We start from the raw sequence: 16,597 nt of genomic DNA, 5'->3' as shown, positions 1-16,597 counted from the left end.
TCAAGGCACATCCAACACTTCGAATCCCCCGTACACCAAGGCATCCAAACAGTAGGACCCGGAGGTACTGCGTCTACGGATACAAAGTACCAACCTCCGTCAACGTCCGTGCGTTCCGGAGCTTCCTGCGCATCTGCCACTCCCGCTTGGTCCCTGATCAAGTCAAGTGCTTCCAACCTGCTCCTCCGCGCCGAGCGCATTACCCAGAGAGACTCCCGTCATCCTCTTCTCTCCACCGTCCACCATCTTCCCCAGCGGCTTCGCTTCCCTCAACCTGCCGTCTTCCCATACCGTCGTCTCTTTTCCCGCGACACGCCCAGAGACGACCACAACCATGAACGTTCTCAAGCTTCAGAGGTACGCACACAGTCAATCGCATTTCCTGCCCCGCACCGCTGCGATTGATTCACTTCCGCCAGCATTGCTCAGGGGCTCTGCTCTGTTCTTGCCTCCATGCCTCCTTTGCCGTCACTAACCAAGCATTCACCCACAGGAAGTATCCTCAATTCCCGCAAAACGAAATCTTTGGTCTCAGCGACGCATTCCGCAAGCTCGACATTGACGAGAAGGGCTACGTTGACGAGGCCACTGCCATCAAGGCCACCCAGCAGAGCGAGCGCCAACCCTACGATGTCGTACGACAGGCTCTGAAGGAAGTCGACCTTGACTCCTCCCGCAGAGTCGAGCTCGAGGATTATGTTGCCGTATGTTTCAATGAAATCCTGCCGTCCACCGACCCCCAAGTCATGCTAACAACGCGCCCACAGCTCATTGCGAAGCTCCGCGAATCCTCTCCAGCTCAGAAACGCATGTCGACCGGTCCCGGTGGTGCTACCGGCGCATCCATCGTCGCGCAAGCAACCGGAGGCATGGGTCACTCTTCAAAGTCGAGCATCGGCAAGATTCACGTCCAGGGCTCCAACGCCAACGTCACCCACACCATCAACGAAGATGAGCGCACCGAGTTCACGCGTCATATCAACGCCGTCTTGGCTGGTGACGCAGACATTGGAAGCCGCCTTCCCTTCCCTACTGACACCTTTGAAATGTTTGACGAGTGCAAGGATGGTTTGGTCCTGGCCAAGCTCATCAACGACAGTGTCGCCGATACCATTGACGAGCGTGTTCTGAACAGACCCAAGAACAAGAAGCAGCTCAACGCTTTCCAGATGACGGAGAACAACAACATCGTCATCGAGTCGTCCAAGGGTATCGGTCTGTCTGTTGTCAACATTGGTAGTGGTGACATCATTGAGGGCAGAGAGCACTTGATTCTCGGTCTGATTTGGCAAATTATTCGCCGTGGTCTTTTGAGCAAGATTGATATTAAGCTGCACCCCGAGCTCTACCGCTTGTTGGAGGACGACGAGACCCTTGAGCAATTCCTGAGACTTCCTCCCGAACAGATCCTTCTCAGATGGTTCAACTACCACCTCAAGGCCGCCGGCTGGAACAGACGGTAATTAAATCCACACGAAACTAGCTCTAGAACCATGCTAACTTGCGCAGGGTGAACAACTTTTCTAGTGATATCAAGGACGGCGAGAACTACACTGTACTCCTGGCACAGATCGGCTCCGAATATGGCGCGACGAGAGCCCCCCTCCAAACACGAGACCTTCACCAGCGCGCCGAGGAGATTCTGCAAACCGCCGACAACATGGGATGCCGCAAGTTCCTCACCCCGTCATCTCTGGTCGCCGGTAACCCCAAGCTGAACCTGGCTTTTGTTGCCAACCTGTTCAACACCCACCCCGCGCTCGACCCCATCACCGAGGAGGAGAAGCTCGAGGTTGAAGACTTTGATGCCGAAGGAGAGAGAGAAGCCCGCGTGTTTACTTTGTGGCTCAACAGTCTGGATGTGCAGCCTGCTGTGCAATCCTTCTTTGACGATTTGCGCGACGGCACGGTGCTTCTGCAGGCGTACGACAAAGTTATCAAGGGATCCGTCAACTGGCGTCATGTGAATAAGCCACCGGCGCACGGCGGAGAGATGCTGCGGTTCAAGGCGGTCGAGAACACAAACTACGCGATCGAACTCGGCAAGCAGAACCGCTTCTCGCTTGTGGGTGTCCAGGGTGCAGACATCACCGACGGTCAACGGACCTTGACTCTTGGCTTGGTGTGGCAGTTGATGCGCAGAGACATCACCGTCACTCTGTCAACACTGGCGCAGCGTCTTGGCAAGAAGGAGATCACGGACTCGGAGATGGTCAAATGGGCCAATGACATGTCTCGCAAGGGCGGCAAGTCATCTGCCATCCGATCCTTCAAGGACCCCTCCATCGGCACCGGTGTGTTTCTGCTGGACGTGCTCAGCGGTATGAAGAGCAGCTACGTCGACTACGACCTCGTCACACCCGGCCACACGGACGACGACGCCTACCTCAACGCCAAGCTCAGCATTTCCATTGCGAGAAAGATGGGCGCCACCATTTGGCTGGTGCCCGAGGATATTTGCCAGATTCGCAGTCGCCTAGTGACCACCTTTATCGGTTCTCTCATGGCCACGGCAGAGAAACAGGGGCTGTGAAATGATGCGTCTTGACGAATGAAGCTTGTTATTTTTTTTCCCCTCTCTCTTTCTCCAACGCTTGATGTTTCTTGTCTATGAGGATAGAAAAAGGCCAAAACTGCGGCGAGGCTTTGATTGTTTGTTATTAGTTGAATGAATCCATTACGAATACCACAGACTTTTGTAGAATTGGGTCAAACGTGAATTTGCGTAGTCTATATCCTGTGCATATACTTGTTTGATCTGCTTACGAGACTTGACGTCCTTGGCGAGCAGCTGTCTAAAAGTATGTATGCGATCACTTAATACGCATTCCAAGTGAATTCCAAGGCTATAGTTTGCATTCGTACAGATCCCCAGCCTTGCGGCAACTATTCTTACGTGCTACTATCACAGTATAAGGTACAGACTACAAAGCAGACTCGGCCCCGTAAAGATGCCAAACCAGAAGATGACGTTTCCCAGCACCTTGCGATCCTTCATCCACCTCGTCCGGCTTAGTTGGACAAGCTATATGTAGTCAGTCACCATTGCCCTTTCAGATGTCGTTCAAAAGTGTGATGTCAGATGATCAGGCAATAAGGGAGATAAAAACACGAAAAATTGAACGTCTGTGAAAAGGAACGAGTTTCAGTGGGGGGCTCTGCGACTACGTACCGGCAGCTGACACATTTGCAAGAACAAGAGATACCCCCTCAGCTTCTTGAACAGGCACCACATGACGAGCTCGTGGACGCAGGCGGAGAGGAAGAAGGTGATGAGGGTGGCCGTGTGGCGGTTTACTTTCATGGAGGAGATTGAGCTGTGGTAGACGTGTCGGAGGAGGAAGTTATGAACGGGACTGTATGGGTGTGTTAGTATTGGTTTACAAAGGATGCTGTATGCCACCTTGATAGAGGTTTTTTGGGACGGAGTAGATGGCGAGGGGCTTACCGGTTCCAGTCGCGGGCGAATTGGTCCCATGAGACTTGTCACGTTAGTGAGTTGAGAAGTTTTGGCATCCAGGGGGGGGGGGGTAGACGTACCGCTGTTCCACCACGCGTCGTAGAAGCTTCTGTCGGCAAAGTAGGTGAGTTCTGCGAGGGTGTTGAGGACGGTTTCCCAGATGAGGTACCATGCCATCTTGCGGTCTCTCATTAGCTGTCTCGTCTTTGAGGGACGTTTTGGGGGGGGCATGGTCTTAACTCACCATGTACTCCATCATGAAGGGGAAGACGAGATCGCTGAGCATCCAGGGGAAGTAGCGGAAGCGCTCGGCCAGGGGCATGCCGGCCTCCTTCATTGCGATGGTTTGCATCACGACGGGGTCTGGCGAGCGAGCGTGTTAGTAACAGAATCGACAGCATGATGAGAGGAAGCTGGAATCCTCATCAACAAACACAAGGCAACCCACAGATGAAAGCCTGCGACACCATAATCATGACGAGAATGATGCCAAACGTGGCCGCCGTCTTCTCGGCGACATAGTACCAGTCAATCGACTCGGAGCGAGGATACTCGAGCTCGTACACGACCGTCGGGAGAACAATGTATTCGTAGTGGTTCGCGAGCGAGAGGTTATTGGGGTACGCCCGGACGACGCTCGTCGCCTTGCCCCGTAGCTCGTCCGTGATGCCGTCAATCTCCCACCGGATGATGCGCTCAAAGACCCGGACCTGGTCTGCGTCGAGGGGCTGGCCGGACTCGATGGCGCGGGCGATGCGATCCAGGTCTGTCAGCTGGTGCTGCTCGTCGCCGCTGCCGTCCTTTACGTGTGATTGAGACTGCGCCTGAGCCTGCGCCTGCGCCTGGGCGATGGACTGCCTTCGCCCGTGCATCTCGGCCGCGGAGGGCGGGTTGGCGAGGTGGGAGACGGAGACGGTGGAGGCCGAGGGGGTGGTGGAGGAGGGGAACTCGGTGGGCGCAACGTGCTCCAGCTTCTTGAGCTTGGAGAGGAGGTACTTGCGCTTCTTGTAGGCGGACGAGAGGTAGCCGTTGTAAAAGGCGTACGAGTGCTGCTTCATGAGCATGACGATGCCGTGCAGGACGAAGAAGACGGTGTGCGTCCAGGGCCAGTCGCGGATCAGCGTCAGGCCTATGACGCCGCCGATGAAGGCCGACTGCCAAATCTGGCGGACAGTGAGAATTTTGTCTACTTTGAGGTATGATGGCCACTTACATTCTGGATAATCCAGCCTGAACTGTCCCAGTCAATGTAGCCGGCAAAGACGAGCCGCTGCAGTACCCAGCTGACACCTGTGATGGCGCACAGGACGCCGTCGGAGGCGAGGAGCACGACGACGTCCCGGCGAAACATGGTTTTCATGATCTCGTTTGTGCCCAAGGGGTTCCCTGTTGCCCGCCAGTTTGTAGCGGCGATCCTGGTGACGAACAGCGCGACGGCCAGCCAAAAGAGCGTATAGAAGCCGTGAAAGGGACTGTTGGCTGTATTTGCGTTCTGCCGGTCAAACGTGGAGAATTGCCGTGTGAAGACGAGATCGCTGAACTTGCCGGCCCGGCGTGGTCTCTTTGGGTCTTTTTCCTGTCATTATGTTAGTTGGTCATTCCAGGATGTGTGTGGGCGACCTACCCTTTCCAGACCCCGTTTAAGAACATCCCGCAACTCGCGGTCATCCGGAGACAACACATATGTCTTGAGACGACCGGATCCATCGCGGAGAGGCTCATCGTCGATGCTCGAGGTTTCTGACAGTGTCGAGCCGTCTAGTGAGAGCTTCCTCTCACGGTTTGAAGAGTTCTTGAGAGGTGATGCGCCGGGACGGACCGGTGCTTGTCCTTTGCGCGGCCTTGCTGATAGTTTCGGGTCATCGTAGTCCTCTTCGCTTGGGCTCTCCGAAGGCGTCGCCGATGTTGCCCGGCCCGTAGCCCGTAATGCATCCCGGAGTGAACGGGGCTCCGGAGACGCGGCCAATGAGGTTGTCATTTTGGCCGTTCTTTGATGTGTGTCTTTGCACGGTCGGTATCCCAGAGTATACTACTGCCAGATCACGCAAAGAATCCGGCTCACTTGAGACGAAATAAGCGCGGTGCGGTGATGCGCTTCAAGGCGATGTCGTCTGGAGAGTATTAAGCAGAAGCTCAAACTCAAATAGTTTGGCAAAAATTAGCAACAACCGTCAATCCTTCGCTGGAAATCGTCAAGATGAAAATATGAGAGATGATTGTGTGTATGAATTGACAGCGTCACGGTCCGAGGCCGATGTAACGACACAGCCGAGGACCCAAGAACCTGGAAGCCAGTCGACTCGCGCGACTGGGATGCGAGTACGAGCCGTGGACGATACGGGTACAGAGCAGTTTTGATAATGACTCGGCGCGAGTACGAGACTACGAACTGTTTCCCCAAAAGCGGTTTGATGGGAAATGGGTGCCGAGTGAGCAATACAGATGGTAATACGATGAGAAGGGATGAAACATAAAGACGAGTAGAGAACTGAGACGAATTGGCGAGCAATGATATAATACCAGCTCCCCGCCAAGCGATGGATTCTACGGGTCTGCCGGACTCAGATGTCAGTCATGGCGGATCGTAAACGCCTCTGCCGTGCTACTACTCCATGGCTGACACGGATGCAAGAGACACCTAGAGATGATCTGAGATTGCAAGACAAAGGCGTTGGCAGGAGGCTCGAGGTCGGCCGAGGTTGCCGGTAGGTTTCCTTGCAGTCATTGCCGACGTGACACCACAGCTTTGCGGCTCGCGAATGGTACGATGAGCAAGAGGCCAGCCCGAAGATTGCGAGGTTTCCGTTGGAGAGCTATAGTCTACCAATCCCGCTTATCCCGCCCAAGGACGGGGAGCCGGGAACCTACAGTAGGAGGCGACATCATGTGGGTGGTGCATGTGGGCTCCGATGAAGTCAGGTAAAGTATAAAAATAAGATAACAGGGGAAAAAGAATAGAGAGAGTGATGTACTGCTATGCAGCGCGTGGGTAAAGACGGAACGAAATGGTGGTCCTCGCCATCCAGAGCACAGGCGACCCCAGTTGATGAGTTGTTCGTTTGACGAATAACGAGCCCGATCAAGGGGTTTTGATGGATGGGATTCCCATACTCCGTACAGTATCGCATAACACGTGAAAAGGGGGAGACTACCGGTAGATGATTGTATGATAAGGTAAGACACTGGTCTACCCCGAATGTCTCTGGTTGTTGCCTCGATTGTCTTGTTTGGCCAGGTAGATGCCGGAGAAGTAGTTATGGTCTTCTCATTCGGCCTCTGACGTCTTTGTGCAGATGGAATACTTGAGTAGCAAGAATTCAGTGAGTAGGTGAGAAAACCGTCTCGTAGGAGGATATGTGGCATCCAAGAAGAAGAAGACATATACAGGTTGCCCAGGATCTGAAGCGTAAAGTAGTATGTACTCCGTCTTCTCTTTGGCGGTTCTCTAACGGGAAGCTGTCGCATCGTGTGGCCGGAAGCGGAGAGACAGAAACACACTCGCATCCGGGCACAGGCCGAGTTCCCCCGTCGGTGCGTTCTCTGGTGTTTTTGTCCGGAGAGTGGTAAACATCGATGTACTCTATAGATGATTTGTTATGTTTAATTCTCGAACTGCTATAAACCTTTAGTGCAGGCAGGAGCTTCGGCAATTCTCGGTGAGCGCGTTGGGTCACCGTGGAATGTTTGCAAAATAGATTTCCTGTCCAGGTGTGCAATGACATCACTCGCACCCGAAGGGGCCGGGTGTACCTGACCTCTCTGTTTCTGGTTAGCTCAAGCAAGGTAGGTACCTTCCCGTGCTTCCATAGCTTCTGAAGTGCTGTGGGTGCTTGCTGAAACAATGTCGCAGTGGGCGGGAGGCACCTGCCAGCTCAGCGCGTTTCGACCTCCCCTGGCCTTCTGGAAGGAGCCACACTGTAATTGACTGTCACTGACTAAGGTACCTGGAGCAACCTACACAGTAGGTAATGAATGGAAGGAAAGAGGCCCCAGCGGTGACTGCTCCGTACAAAACACCCACCAAACACTGGATGCGGCCCGCTTTACGTAAGCTTTTCCTCCATTTTCCAGCCTCCGAGCGCGGTGCCAACAGAGCAACTGACGTCCTTCCACGTCGTTTTGAGGTGGCCCTGCTCCACCGGTACGTACCTCCAAGCTCGTTTCCGTAAGGCACTCCGTACTCCGTACGCCAAAATCTTTTTGTTGCGCCAGGGCCGATCCGAGCGACCTCTTGTTTCCTCTCTTCCTCCTCCTCCGACCACTTCCATCACCAAACCACCAACGCGCATCTTCTTCCACCTTCTCCCCCATCGCGAGGCTCTGCTCCATCAGAACCCCGTTCTTCGTTTCAATCTCCATCGCGAGACACACACTTTTCTCTCTTCTCTGCCACACATTTCTTTCAGTCTCTTTCAGCCAAAAAGTCAGCATCACCAACATCATGTCGCGCGGTGGCACCACCTTGTACGTGACTGGCTTCAGCCACGGCACTCGCGCCCGAGACCTCGCCTACGAATTCGAACGGTATGTCAACTGAATATCAGAAACTCCCACGTCGATGCCTCCGTCCGTCCTGTTTTCCTCCCGGCACGCGAGAGCCTTCCGAGATTTCCGATCGTCTCTCCTTCTCTCGCTGCTCCCCGCCCACGCCTCCGTATTCGTCCTCCGCCCGTCCTCCCGCTCTCGCATTCGCTGCTCCCAACCTCACGCATCAACCAAAGATGCCTTCCTCGCCCGTCATACGTTTTCGTCCTCGTCCTCGTCCTCGTCCTCGCCCTGCGTTCCCCCGTCGATGCGTCCTGTCCTCGTTCGCTCGGGCTGCCTCCTCCCAATCCACCACCCGTTGTCCGCGCCGCTGTGGCCTGCCAACGCTCCGTGGCACACCGAACACAATACAGCTTCCTTTTGCTGCGCCGACGACGGCCGACGTTTGGTCTACATAAGAACAAATGGACAACCTCATGTATGTATCTACGTGCTGACGTTCTGACTCGAATATAGCTATGGACACCTTGTCCGATGCGACATCCCTGCTCCTCGCTCGGCATCCAGCAGACTGTGAGTTGTGTCTCCTTTCGCCTATCCGGACAGACCCGAGAGAAGACTGACACCACACCAGGTTTGCCTTTGTCGAGTACGAGGACCGTCGCGATGCTGACGATGCTTACCATGAGATGCACAACAAGCGCATCGGTCGCGACGACATCCTGAAGATTGAGGTAAGGCGGTACGAGACGAAGTTTTGAGGGACGTTTGCTGATACGCTACAGTGGGCTCGCACCCCTCCTTCCGCTTCATGGCGCTTCGACTCTGGTCGTGACCGCGAGCGCGCTCCTCGCCGCTCTTCTCCCCGTCGCGGCCGCTCGCCTTCTCCTCGTCGCAGCACCCGCGACTACTCTCCCAGAAAGGACGACCGCCGGGATCGCGACCGCGACTATGACCGTGGCGACAGACGCGACACCCGCGACCGTTCCCGCAGCCCTGACCGACGGTGTGTTGACTCTCCTAGATCTTTCAAGAACTCTCCCAAAAAATCCCCCTTGGGCCAAGGGCCCCTCAGAAATGCCGAATTTGAACTAGTGATCCTGACTGGTCAGAAGTGATCGAGACGCCAAGGAAGACCGCGAAGACCGGGAACCCCGTGAGAACGGTACCAACGGTGACGATAGAAAGGGTACGTAAACCGGTGAGAAGGTGTGCGTTGGGCTGCATAGTAAGCTAACACTCGACAATAGCACTGGACAGCCCTCCCCCTGCCCATGACGACCTGGACGTTGCTGCGGAGTGATAAGTATACCTGGCAATTTCTCTTGTCGGGTTGTGCGCGGCTGTGCCAAAAGTTTTTCTGATTTCTCACCCGGTTCTCCTCTCTCTCACACCATCTGAATCCTGGATCTGTAAAGTGTCCTCACCTTCTGGGAGATATTTAGTCTCGATGCGACCGATCCGGCTTCTTCGAGCTCAGCACACGACACCCCGGGCTGTCCGATGTTGGCAGCATCCGAGTCACCAGACATACCTATCCAGACTCGATATCGGCGGGACATACGTTTCGGAAACGAACGCGAAACGGCGCGAAATTATTGGCGAGGCGGTCTTTTGAAAGCATTACCCCCTAGTAGTTAGAAATTGACATGTAGGTTTTTACAGCAGCCTCCAGGTGTGGCCTAATGGCTGAATTTGAGGCTCTTTGACATATTTGGGTCCAAAGTCGACTGGTTTTTGATTTGGTGATAATCCGTCTATGACCCTGACCTGTTCTAGATCGTCCAGCAACCGTCTGCATATATGGGTCAGAGAGAACTTCCTGTAGAGCAATGCCTAGTGATGTAGTTCGTATGTTCGTGGTTGCTGAAGCAATTCCTGCGTTATCGGAGCAGTTTCCACAAAGATAGCATGCCATCTCAGCCTGTTCGGGGCCTTGAAGTTTGTAAAAGCTGTGGTATGGCGCAATTAGTTGAAGCCATCCATAGAAGGACGTTGAACCGTAGGCAAAACCTGTGACTTTAGGTAAGAATTACCAAATATTTGGCTGAAGTTATATAAGTATAAAACAACCCGAGAAAACTGAGGTGCCACTACCTGGACCCTGCTAGTTATTTTGATTACCTACCTTATGTACCTAGGGAGTATGTACCTCGGGGTGCTTTGCGATAGCGAGCCAGTTGTCATTTGCTTGCTAAACGTCAACACAGCAAGTGTTCCGTGGTGCAATGCGGGGAAAGCTGGAGGAGGGCGGGGTGATCTCCGAAGACTAAGGCAGGTAGTTCGGTGTTGATAGGGAGGATCCGGAGGGTCGGGGTGCCGAAGGGAGGGTTTCTCGGCAAACTCGCGCTGATGTGACCCGGACGCCGCCGAGATGGATGAGGGGAGAGGATGGAGGCACTGCCGGACCTGGCTCTCGGGATTGGCGGGAGTTGCTTGGGATAGTTTGCCCATGCAGGATTGGCGGTGTTGAACAATGTTTGGCCACTTGAGTGAATTGCAAGCAACACATATTCCTGGCTAAACTGTGCCGATGGGATGTGGCTCTACCTAGGTATGACACATATCACGGTGAGCGCGAGAAAAGATATCATGAATCCCGAATACCAAGATTCTCAATGTGGTCTTGTGTCTTGCGAGCCCGCAGTCTTTGAACCTGTAATCTTTTCGCAAATTGAAGCTGGGTACCCCATTTCCCCCCAGATTGTCGTCATGGGGGTGGAGTTCAAAGCGAGGAGAGCAACAAGGCCGGAGAGCACTCCATCCACCCAGAGTAAGCAAGATTGTGATTTCAGGAAGAGGAGAGTAGTGGACAGTAGAGAAAGTTGCCAACTGAGATTGAGCTGTTACAGTGTCTGACATCATTTTCCGGTTTAATTTTGACGGGTGGTATCAGCGGATAAAGGGTACGCCGTGGTTGGTTTCCAGTCTTCAGGTTTACAAGAAGCAGCCATCTCAAGAGGGACAGGTAGAAGTACCGGGCGAGAGGTACACATTCCGAGGTTCCTCAGATATGGTGACCAACGGACACTTTCCGTGCCCAGAGCCGGTGAGTGAGCCACGGCCGGGCGCCATGGCCCGTAGGGTCAACCCTCTGAGGTGCGCTTGTGCTCCCCTAAACACTACCTGCCTTGGGCTGACTGAGGTGCTGTCAACTGCCCTACAGCCCCCCTCCCATCATCTCCAGCTTTCCAGGTGGATGGGTACTCAGATTCGGAGTCAGGTACATTGTCCCAAGTACCCCAAGTACCTCATCGAGTTCCCAAGCAGTCACTTTCCATCTTCCGCCTAGGCCTGGGAGCGAGCTGAAATCCGATCTGCGTCGTTGGGATCTGGTCACTGCGTCCGCCCCTTCACAACCAGCTAATTCGTTCCTCGCGACCTCCAGCTCTTCTACCAGCCTCACCCCTCGACGACCTGTCACCGCATCCAAAGACCAACGACCAAAGGTTTCGGCGCAAAAGCTCCAAGCTTGTCGAAGCTCTTCTCCTTTACATTGCGCGTCTTTTGTCAATTACGCCGGCCCCCCCCACCGTCCGTCTCGTCGCTATTCCTCCCGTCCCCGTCGACCGAGCCGACTCTGTTAATTCTCGACCTCTACGTCTACCCGTGCCGATCAAAGGGTTTCCCGCTCGCGCATCCCTCTACATACTCCTCGACTGTTCCGTACCTTATCATCAATTTGTCGACCACTCGTTTGCCCTCGTCAGCCGAATCGAAGCGCCTTGCCCCTGCCATACCCTCTGGTCAATGTCAGCTTAGCCGCGGCACATGCGAAATATCCTCGTCCAAAACCACCAACCCAAAAAACCCGCGATACACACGATCACCTTCCAGCCGCACCAGCTCGCGGCCACGAGACACCTTTGATGCTCGAATCCCTCTCCTCTACATCTACTGTTTACTCGACTATGCATCCGTCGTCGTTACCATTCTTCTAGAATCTCTGAATCTTTTTTTCTTTGGACTTTTTGGGTCATTCTTTTCCCACCCAAGCATACTTTGCCCCCTCAGCGCTCCTTCTCGTTCCTCCAGGAAGTCGCAAACCTCATTTGAGTACCACGAGATCCTTCCACCTCCCGCCCCTTAACAACCTTAAATGCAAGCAGAGTCATAGCAATAAGGTGGCTTCGGAGGTTCAGCAGTGTGGTCGTCTATCACGAGTCTTGCGCTTGCAATAACACGCTCACACACCCGCACTGCTCCTTGACCAGAGTCTGAAGTCATGTCGCCTGTAAGTGCTACCCGCGTCCAGCTGCTGCGTTTTCCACCAGTCTTCCTACTCTACTATACCACTCTGCTCGGCCATCTGCCAAGTTTTCCCTGCAACAAGTCAACTTTTTGCTGATACCCAGTCTGCGCTAGCAGTCTCTCAATGACGCGGCGGTCCCTGCTGCTGCTGCTGCTGCTCCGGGGCCAGCTCCGGAACCGGTCAAGTACCTCTGGTTACGCGATACCGTTTCCCAGCCCGTCGTTGCCGCTTTCTGCGCCGGCGGTGTTGCTGGTGCCGTCTCTCGAACCGTCGTCTCCCCTCTCGAGCGCCTCAAGATCCTGTTCCAGGTTCAGAGCGTAGGACGCGATGCCTATAAGCTGTCTGTAGGCCAAGGCCTGGCCAAGATGTGGAGGGAAGAAGGCTGGAGAGGCTTCATGGCTGGCAATGGCACCAACTGTGTGCGCATTGTGCCGTACTCTGCTGTTCAGTTCGGCAGTTACAACTTTTACAAGCGGGTGAGTACCATGCATGCGCCTTTGACCAGCTTGTGCTGGGTACCAAGTGTGGCTCACATGAGCCGGTGGGAAGAACCAAAGCTAATACGGAACGACTCACAGAACTTCTTTGAATCTACCCCCGGCGCAGACCTCTCTCCTCTCGCCCGTCTGACGTGTGGTGGTATCGCTGGTATCACTTCCGTCTTCTGCACATATCCCCTTGACATTGTTCGCACCCGACTGTCTATCCAGACTGCTTCCTTTGCAGAGCTGGGCCCCAGGGCCGAAAAGCTCCCGGGCATGTGGACTGTCATGGGCACCATGTACAAGACCGAGGGCGGTATCTCTGCCCTATACCGTGGCATCATCCCCACTGTTGCTGGTGTTGCCCCCTACGTACGTGGTCCTGATGTGTTGAAATTGAATTGGTCCTAGACTCTAACTCGACAAAACAGGTCGGCCTCAACTTTATGGTGTACGAGTATGTACGCAAGTACCTGACCCCCGAGGGCGACAAGAACCCTAGCGCCGTCAGGAAGCTGCTTGCTGGTGCCATCTCTGGAGCTGTCGCTCAGACCTGCACTTATCCCTTGTGAGTCGGCTTGGTTGACATGAGGTATTGTTTGTCCTGCTAACAGACGCAGCGACGTTCTTCGCCGAAGATTCCAGATCAACACCATGACTGGCATGGGCTACCAGTACAAGGGCATCACTGACGCTATCCGGGTCATTATTACTCAGGAGGGCGTCAAGGGCCTGTACAAGGGCATCGTCCCTAACCTTCTCAAGGTTGCGCCGAGCATGGCATCCAGCTGGCTTAGCTTTGAGCTGTCACGCGACTTCCTGGTCTCCCTCAAGCCTGATGGTGACGGCGAGGCTGCTCTCTGAGATGAGATGTAGCTAGCATTATTTTATTTACATCCGATTGGGCTCGTCAAAGGGACCTTCGGTAAAAGGATTCCAAAGATACTCAGTATCAACGGGGTGCCTTTCTTAGACGGTGGCTGGTATAACAGTCACACCAAGGCAGAGAGACTGCCTCTCCCCGGGTTGTACCTTTCCAACCTGGCATTTCAATCACCAGTGTTTTGATAATGTATTACAACAAGACGCCAAAAGAGGCGGAGGAGGATATCATGGAGTTTCCCTGCATGGTATCATGGAAACGTGAAACTGGGCACCGCTTTCCCAGAAGGATCGATGCACAAAGAACCAAATGGGTAGACCAAGCATTAGCTAAATACAAGACATGGATCGAGCTCGCAAGAGTGTCTTTCATGCTGATGGAGTGGTAAATTCCCTTGCAATATATCGGCAAGGAGCTAAGAATGAGACCCTGTGGTCTATTCTAGACTCTTTGTGATTCATCTACTTTTCGTAAGAGTTTTCTGGCCATATCGATATGCACTACCTCGGTCAGAGTCACCTTGACTGAGAGAGAGATCTTACCGAGGCTGACCGAGAATGCAGGGGGCCTTGCAGACTTTCCACAGAGTGGGTCAGTGCAGGTCCACCGTTCCATTCAGCAGCCGCGCCCGTCTGGAAGAAAAGGACCCACCGGAAAATTTATTGATCCACTCGACGTTGATTTCAGTTGCCCTAAAGCCCACACAGCCCGATTTTTCCGCCTGGCGAGGAGAGCGTAATTCTAGTGTGGCCCGGCGGAAATCTTTTGAAAGTTTCTCTTTTACACCGACGACGACAACATCACGGCCGCCCATTTGACTCAATTCGCCAACTTCGGGAGTCTATCGACAAAATGGGTACGTAGGAATTTCCCATTCAAGCCTTTACATGCGAGTGGAATTGTGCGACGCGCGATCCTTTTGTGTCTCTCTGGTTGTCCTCGTCGAAAGATTTGGACATCGTGAGAGATGAATTGGATTCGCCGTTGCCTCTTCTGCGAATTTGGCGCGGCGAAAGGAAAAGGAATCCTCTCCTCACCACAAGATGATGATGCCTTCGTCTCTACTCCTGCGCTCTGCGGGGAGAAAAAGATTCGAAGTAGGGCTCATCTCGTCGTGGTCGACGGATGATGGACTTTTCTCGCCTGCATTCAGAGCATGCTTGAACCAAAAGGCTGACGATTGGGCTCTTCACCCCCGTTTATAGGTATCGATCTCGACCGCCACCACGTGCGCAGCACGCACCGCAAGGCTCCCAAGAGCGACAATGTGTACCTCAAGCTTCTCGTGAAGCTGTACCGCTTCTTGACCCGTACGTTGAATTGGACCCAAGACCCCGCGACCCGAAAGAAAATCGACTAACCCTCTGCAGGTCGCACCGACTCCAACTTCAACAAGGTCATCCTGCGCCGTCTCTTCATGTCGCGCATCAACCGCCCTCCCGTCTCCATCTCCCGCATTGTCGGCAACCTGGACAAGGAGGACAAGCGCACCGTCGTCATCGTCGGCACCGTCACTGACGACAACCGTCTCCTGACCGTCCCCAAGCTGACCGTCGCTGCCCTGCGCTTCACCGCCACCGCCCGCGCTCGCATCACTGCTGCCGGCGGCGAGGCCATCACCCTCGACCAGCTTGCCCTCCGTGCCCCCACCGGTGGCAACACCCTCCTCCTCCGCGGACCCAAGAACTCCCGTGAGGCCGTCAAGCACTTTGGCATGGGTCCCCACAAGCACAAGGTACGATCACACTTCTTTCCGCCCCTACGCCCAGGTCTAGCGAGGGTTACTACGAGAACAGCACTGACACCCTCCGCAGAAGCCCTACGTCGAGTCCAAGGGCCGCAAGTTCGAGAAGGCCCGTGGTCGCAGAAGGTCCCGCGGTTTCAAGGTCTAAGCGTTGGTGGTATTCTCCATCATTGCTGGGATCTTTTTTACTCTGGGGTTCGGTCGTGCGTGGCCTGGTCGCGCAGGTATGGACCAGAAGCAAGAACAACGCTATCACAAGACGGGGGTGGCGTGGGGTTGAGATATCCCTCGTGTCGTCCTGTCGTGCTTTACAGGGAACACTTTTTTCTGCATGGTATGGCGTGGTTAGGTATCCAAAAAAAGAAGAATTGACGACTACGAAACCTTCTCTTAATGGCGTCGAATGGCATATCTTGGGCTTGGGTTTTTTTACCACTTTCATCTTGGACTTGGCCCTTTTCTATGAACTCGCATGTGTGATGATGTGTCTGATGAGGCGTGACTACTCCTACGCGTTCATGACGGTTGGTAAACCAGCCTCGGTAAAATGAAATCTGCCGCAACACAGAGGCATGCCCACTTCCCACCGATAAACAGGACAGTACTATTGTCCCCGCTGCCTAATACGACGACAAAATTGCCGTCGTCGGTCCTTAAATCACCCTTTCCGATTTTACACTAACTTGCATCACGTCCTAGACTCTAGCGAGTCCCATCCACATGATGACATGTAGTCACCGCAAGAATGATTCTCCCTCGGAACAACCATTCTCTGCGTTTTACCGCTACACCTACTTCCAATATTGGATGTTTGTAAGCTGTATTCACCCTGTCTCTCGTTTGTATACCGTAAGTCCAGACCTTTCTGAAAAACAAATTTTGGCAAAGGTAGGATGTTTTAGGTTGCAACGATGGGGAAGAGCGGGAAGGATTTGTGACCTACAGTTTGTTCTGTAGCTTATCATTAGCCTGGTTGACCCTGATAGTCTGCCAACACTGGGGGCGGATATCACGACTCGAGTAGATTTACTCTTGGTTTTAGGTGCACTATTGACGTGAGGAGGGGCCAGTCTCTCTATCTATAGTCCTCATAATGCTTATGGATATACAGTTTTGGCCAGTTCAAAGTTCAAACTGCCAATATCTTGCTGCCGATTTGTACCTAATTTCATTATCTTTGGGCACTGCCGTAACATGAGATATCCTAAGCAGGAAACCGTACCTAGTAGACGAGGGCATGCCAGACCATAGACCATGCTCCATGGTGTGGACTATAATATACACTCACTTT

At 53.8% G+C, this 16,597-nt stretch overlaps 5 protein-coding genes across 5 annotated transcripts; 4 read left to right on the top strand and 1 right to left on the bottom strand.

Moving 5' to 3' along the window:
• Nucleotides 1-334: 334 nt before the first annotated feature.
• On the top strand, nucleotides 335-2,533 carry fim1 (fimbrin; the record flags this gene model as incomplete). The annotated part of the gene is made up of 4 exons (XM_053196603.2): nucleotides 335-357; nucleotides 494-704; nucleotides 768-1,459; nucleotides 1,510-2,533. The coding sequence occupies 4 exons, from the start codon at nucleotides 335-337 to the stop codon at nucleotides 2,531-2,533; spliced, it is 1,950 nt and encodes a 649-aa protein (XP_053046004.1).
• Nucleotides 2,534-2,924: 391 nt separating this feature from the next.
• On the bottom strand, nucleotides 2,925-5,438 carry ARE2_1 (Sterol O-acyltransferase 2 (Sterol-ester synthase 2); the record flags this gene model as incomplete). The annotated part of the gene is made up of 8 exons (XM_065757187.1): nucleotides 2,925-3,011; nucleotides 3,173-3,356; nucleotides 3,449-3,482; nucleotides 3,541-3,655; nucleotides 3,705-3,823; nucleotides 3,909-4,623; nucleotides 4,674-5,036; nucleotides 5,085-5,438. 8 exons carry the CDS (start codon nucleotides 5,436-5,438, stop codon nucleotides 2,925-2,927), a joined length of 1,971 nt encoding a protein of 656 aa, XP_065614400.1.
• Nucleotides 5,439-7,901: 2,463 nt separating this feature from the next.
• N0V96_004672 (uncharacterized protein) lies at nucleotides 7,902-9,248 on the top strand (the record flags this gene model as incomplete). Its single annotated transcript, XM_065757186.1, has 6 exons — nucleotides 7,902-7,984; nucleotides 8,462-8,518; nucleotides 8,580-8,679; nucleotides 8,731-8,951; nucleotides 9,061-9,134; nucleotides 9,196-9,248. The coding sequence occupies 6 exons, from the start codon at nucleotides 7,902-7,904 to the stop codon at nucleotides 9,246-9,248; spliced, it is 588 nt and encodes a 195-aa protein (XP_065614399.1).
• Nucleotides 9,249-12,170: 2,922 nt separating this feature from the next.
• N0V96_004671 (uncharacterized protein) lies at nucleotides 12,171-13,543 on the top strand (the record flags this gene model as incomplete). Its single annotated transcript, XM_065757185.1, has 5 exons — nucleotides 12,171-12,179; nucleotides 12,311-12,673; nucleotides 12,776-13,051; nucleotides 13,111-13,247; nucleotides 13,300-13,543. 5 exons carry the CDS (start codon nucleotides 12,171-12,173, stop codon nucleotides 13,541-13,543), a joined length of 1,029 nt encoding a protein of 342 aa, XP_065614398.1.
• Nucleotides 13,544-14,414: 871 nt separating this feature from the next.
• On the top strand, nucleotides 14,415-15,454 carry N0V96_004670 (60S ribosomal protein eL18; the record flags this gene model as incomplete). Its single annotated transcript, XM_053196607.1, has 4 exons — nucleotides 14,415-14,418; nucleotides 14,768-14,872; nucleotides 14,933-15,297; nucleotides 15,377-15,454. 4 exons carry the CDS (start codon nucleotides 14,415-14,417, stop codon nucleotides 15,452-15,454), a joined length of 552 nt encoding a protein of 183 aa, XP_053046008.1.
• Nucleotides 15,455-16,597: the final 1,143 nt, after the last annotated feature.

Source organism: Colletotrichum fioriniae (assembly GCF_027942845.1).
Source record: "Colletotrichum fioriniae strain IMI 355084 chromosome Unknown scaffold_4, whole genome shotgun sequence".
NCBI lineage: Eukaryota > Fungi > Ascomycota > Sordariomycetes > Glomerellales > Glomerellaceae > Colletotrichum > Colletotrichum fioriniae.
Note: the sequence above shows the minus strand (reverse complement) of the source record. Positions and strands in the feature narration are given on the sequence as shown.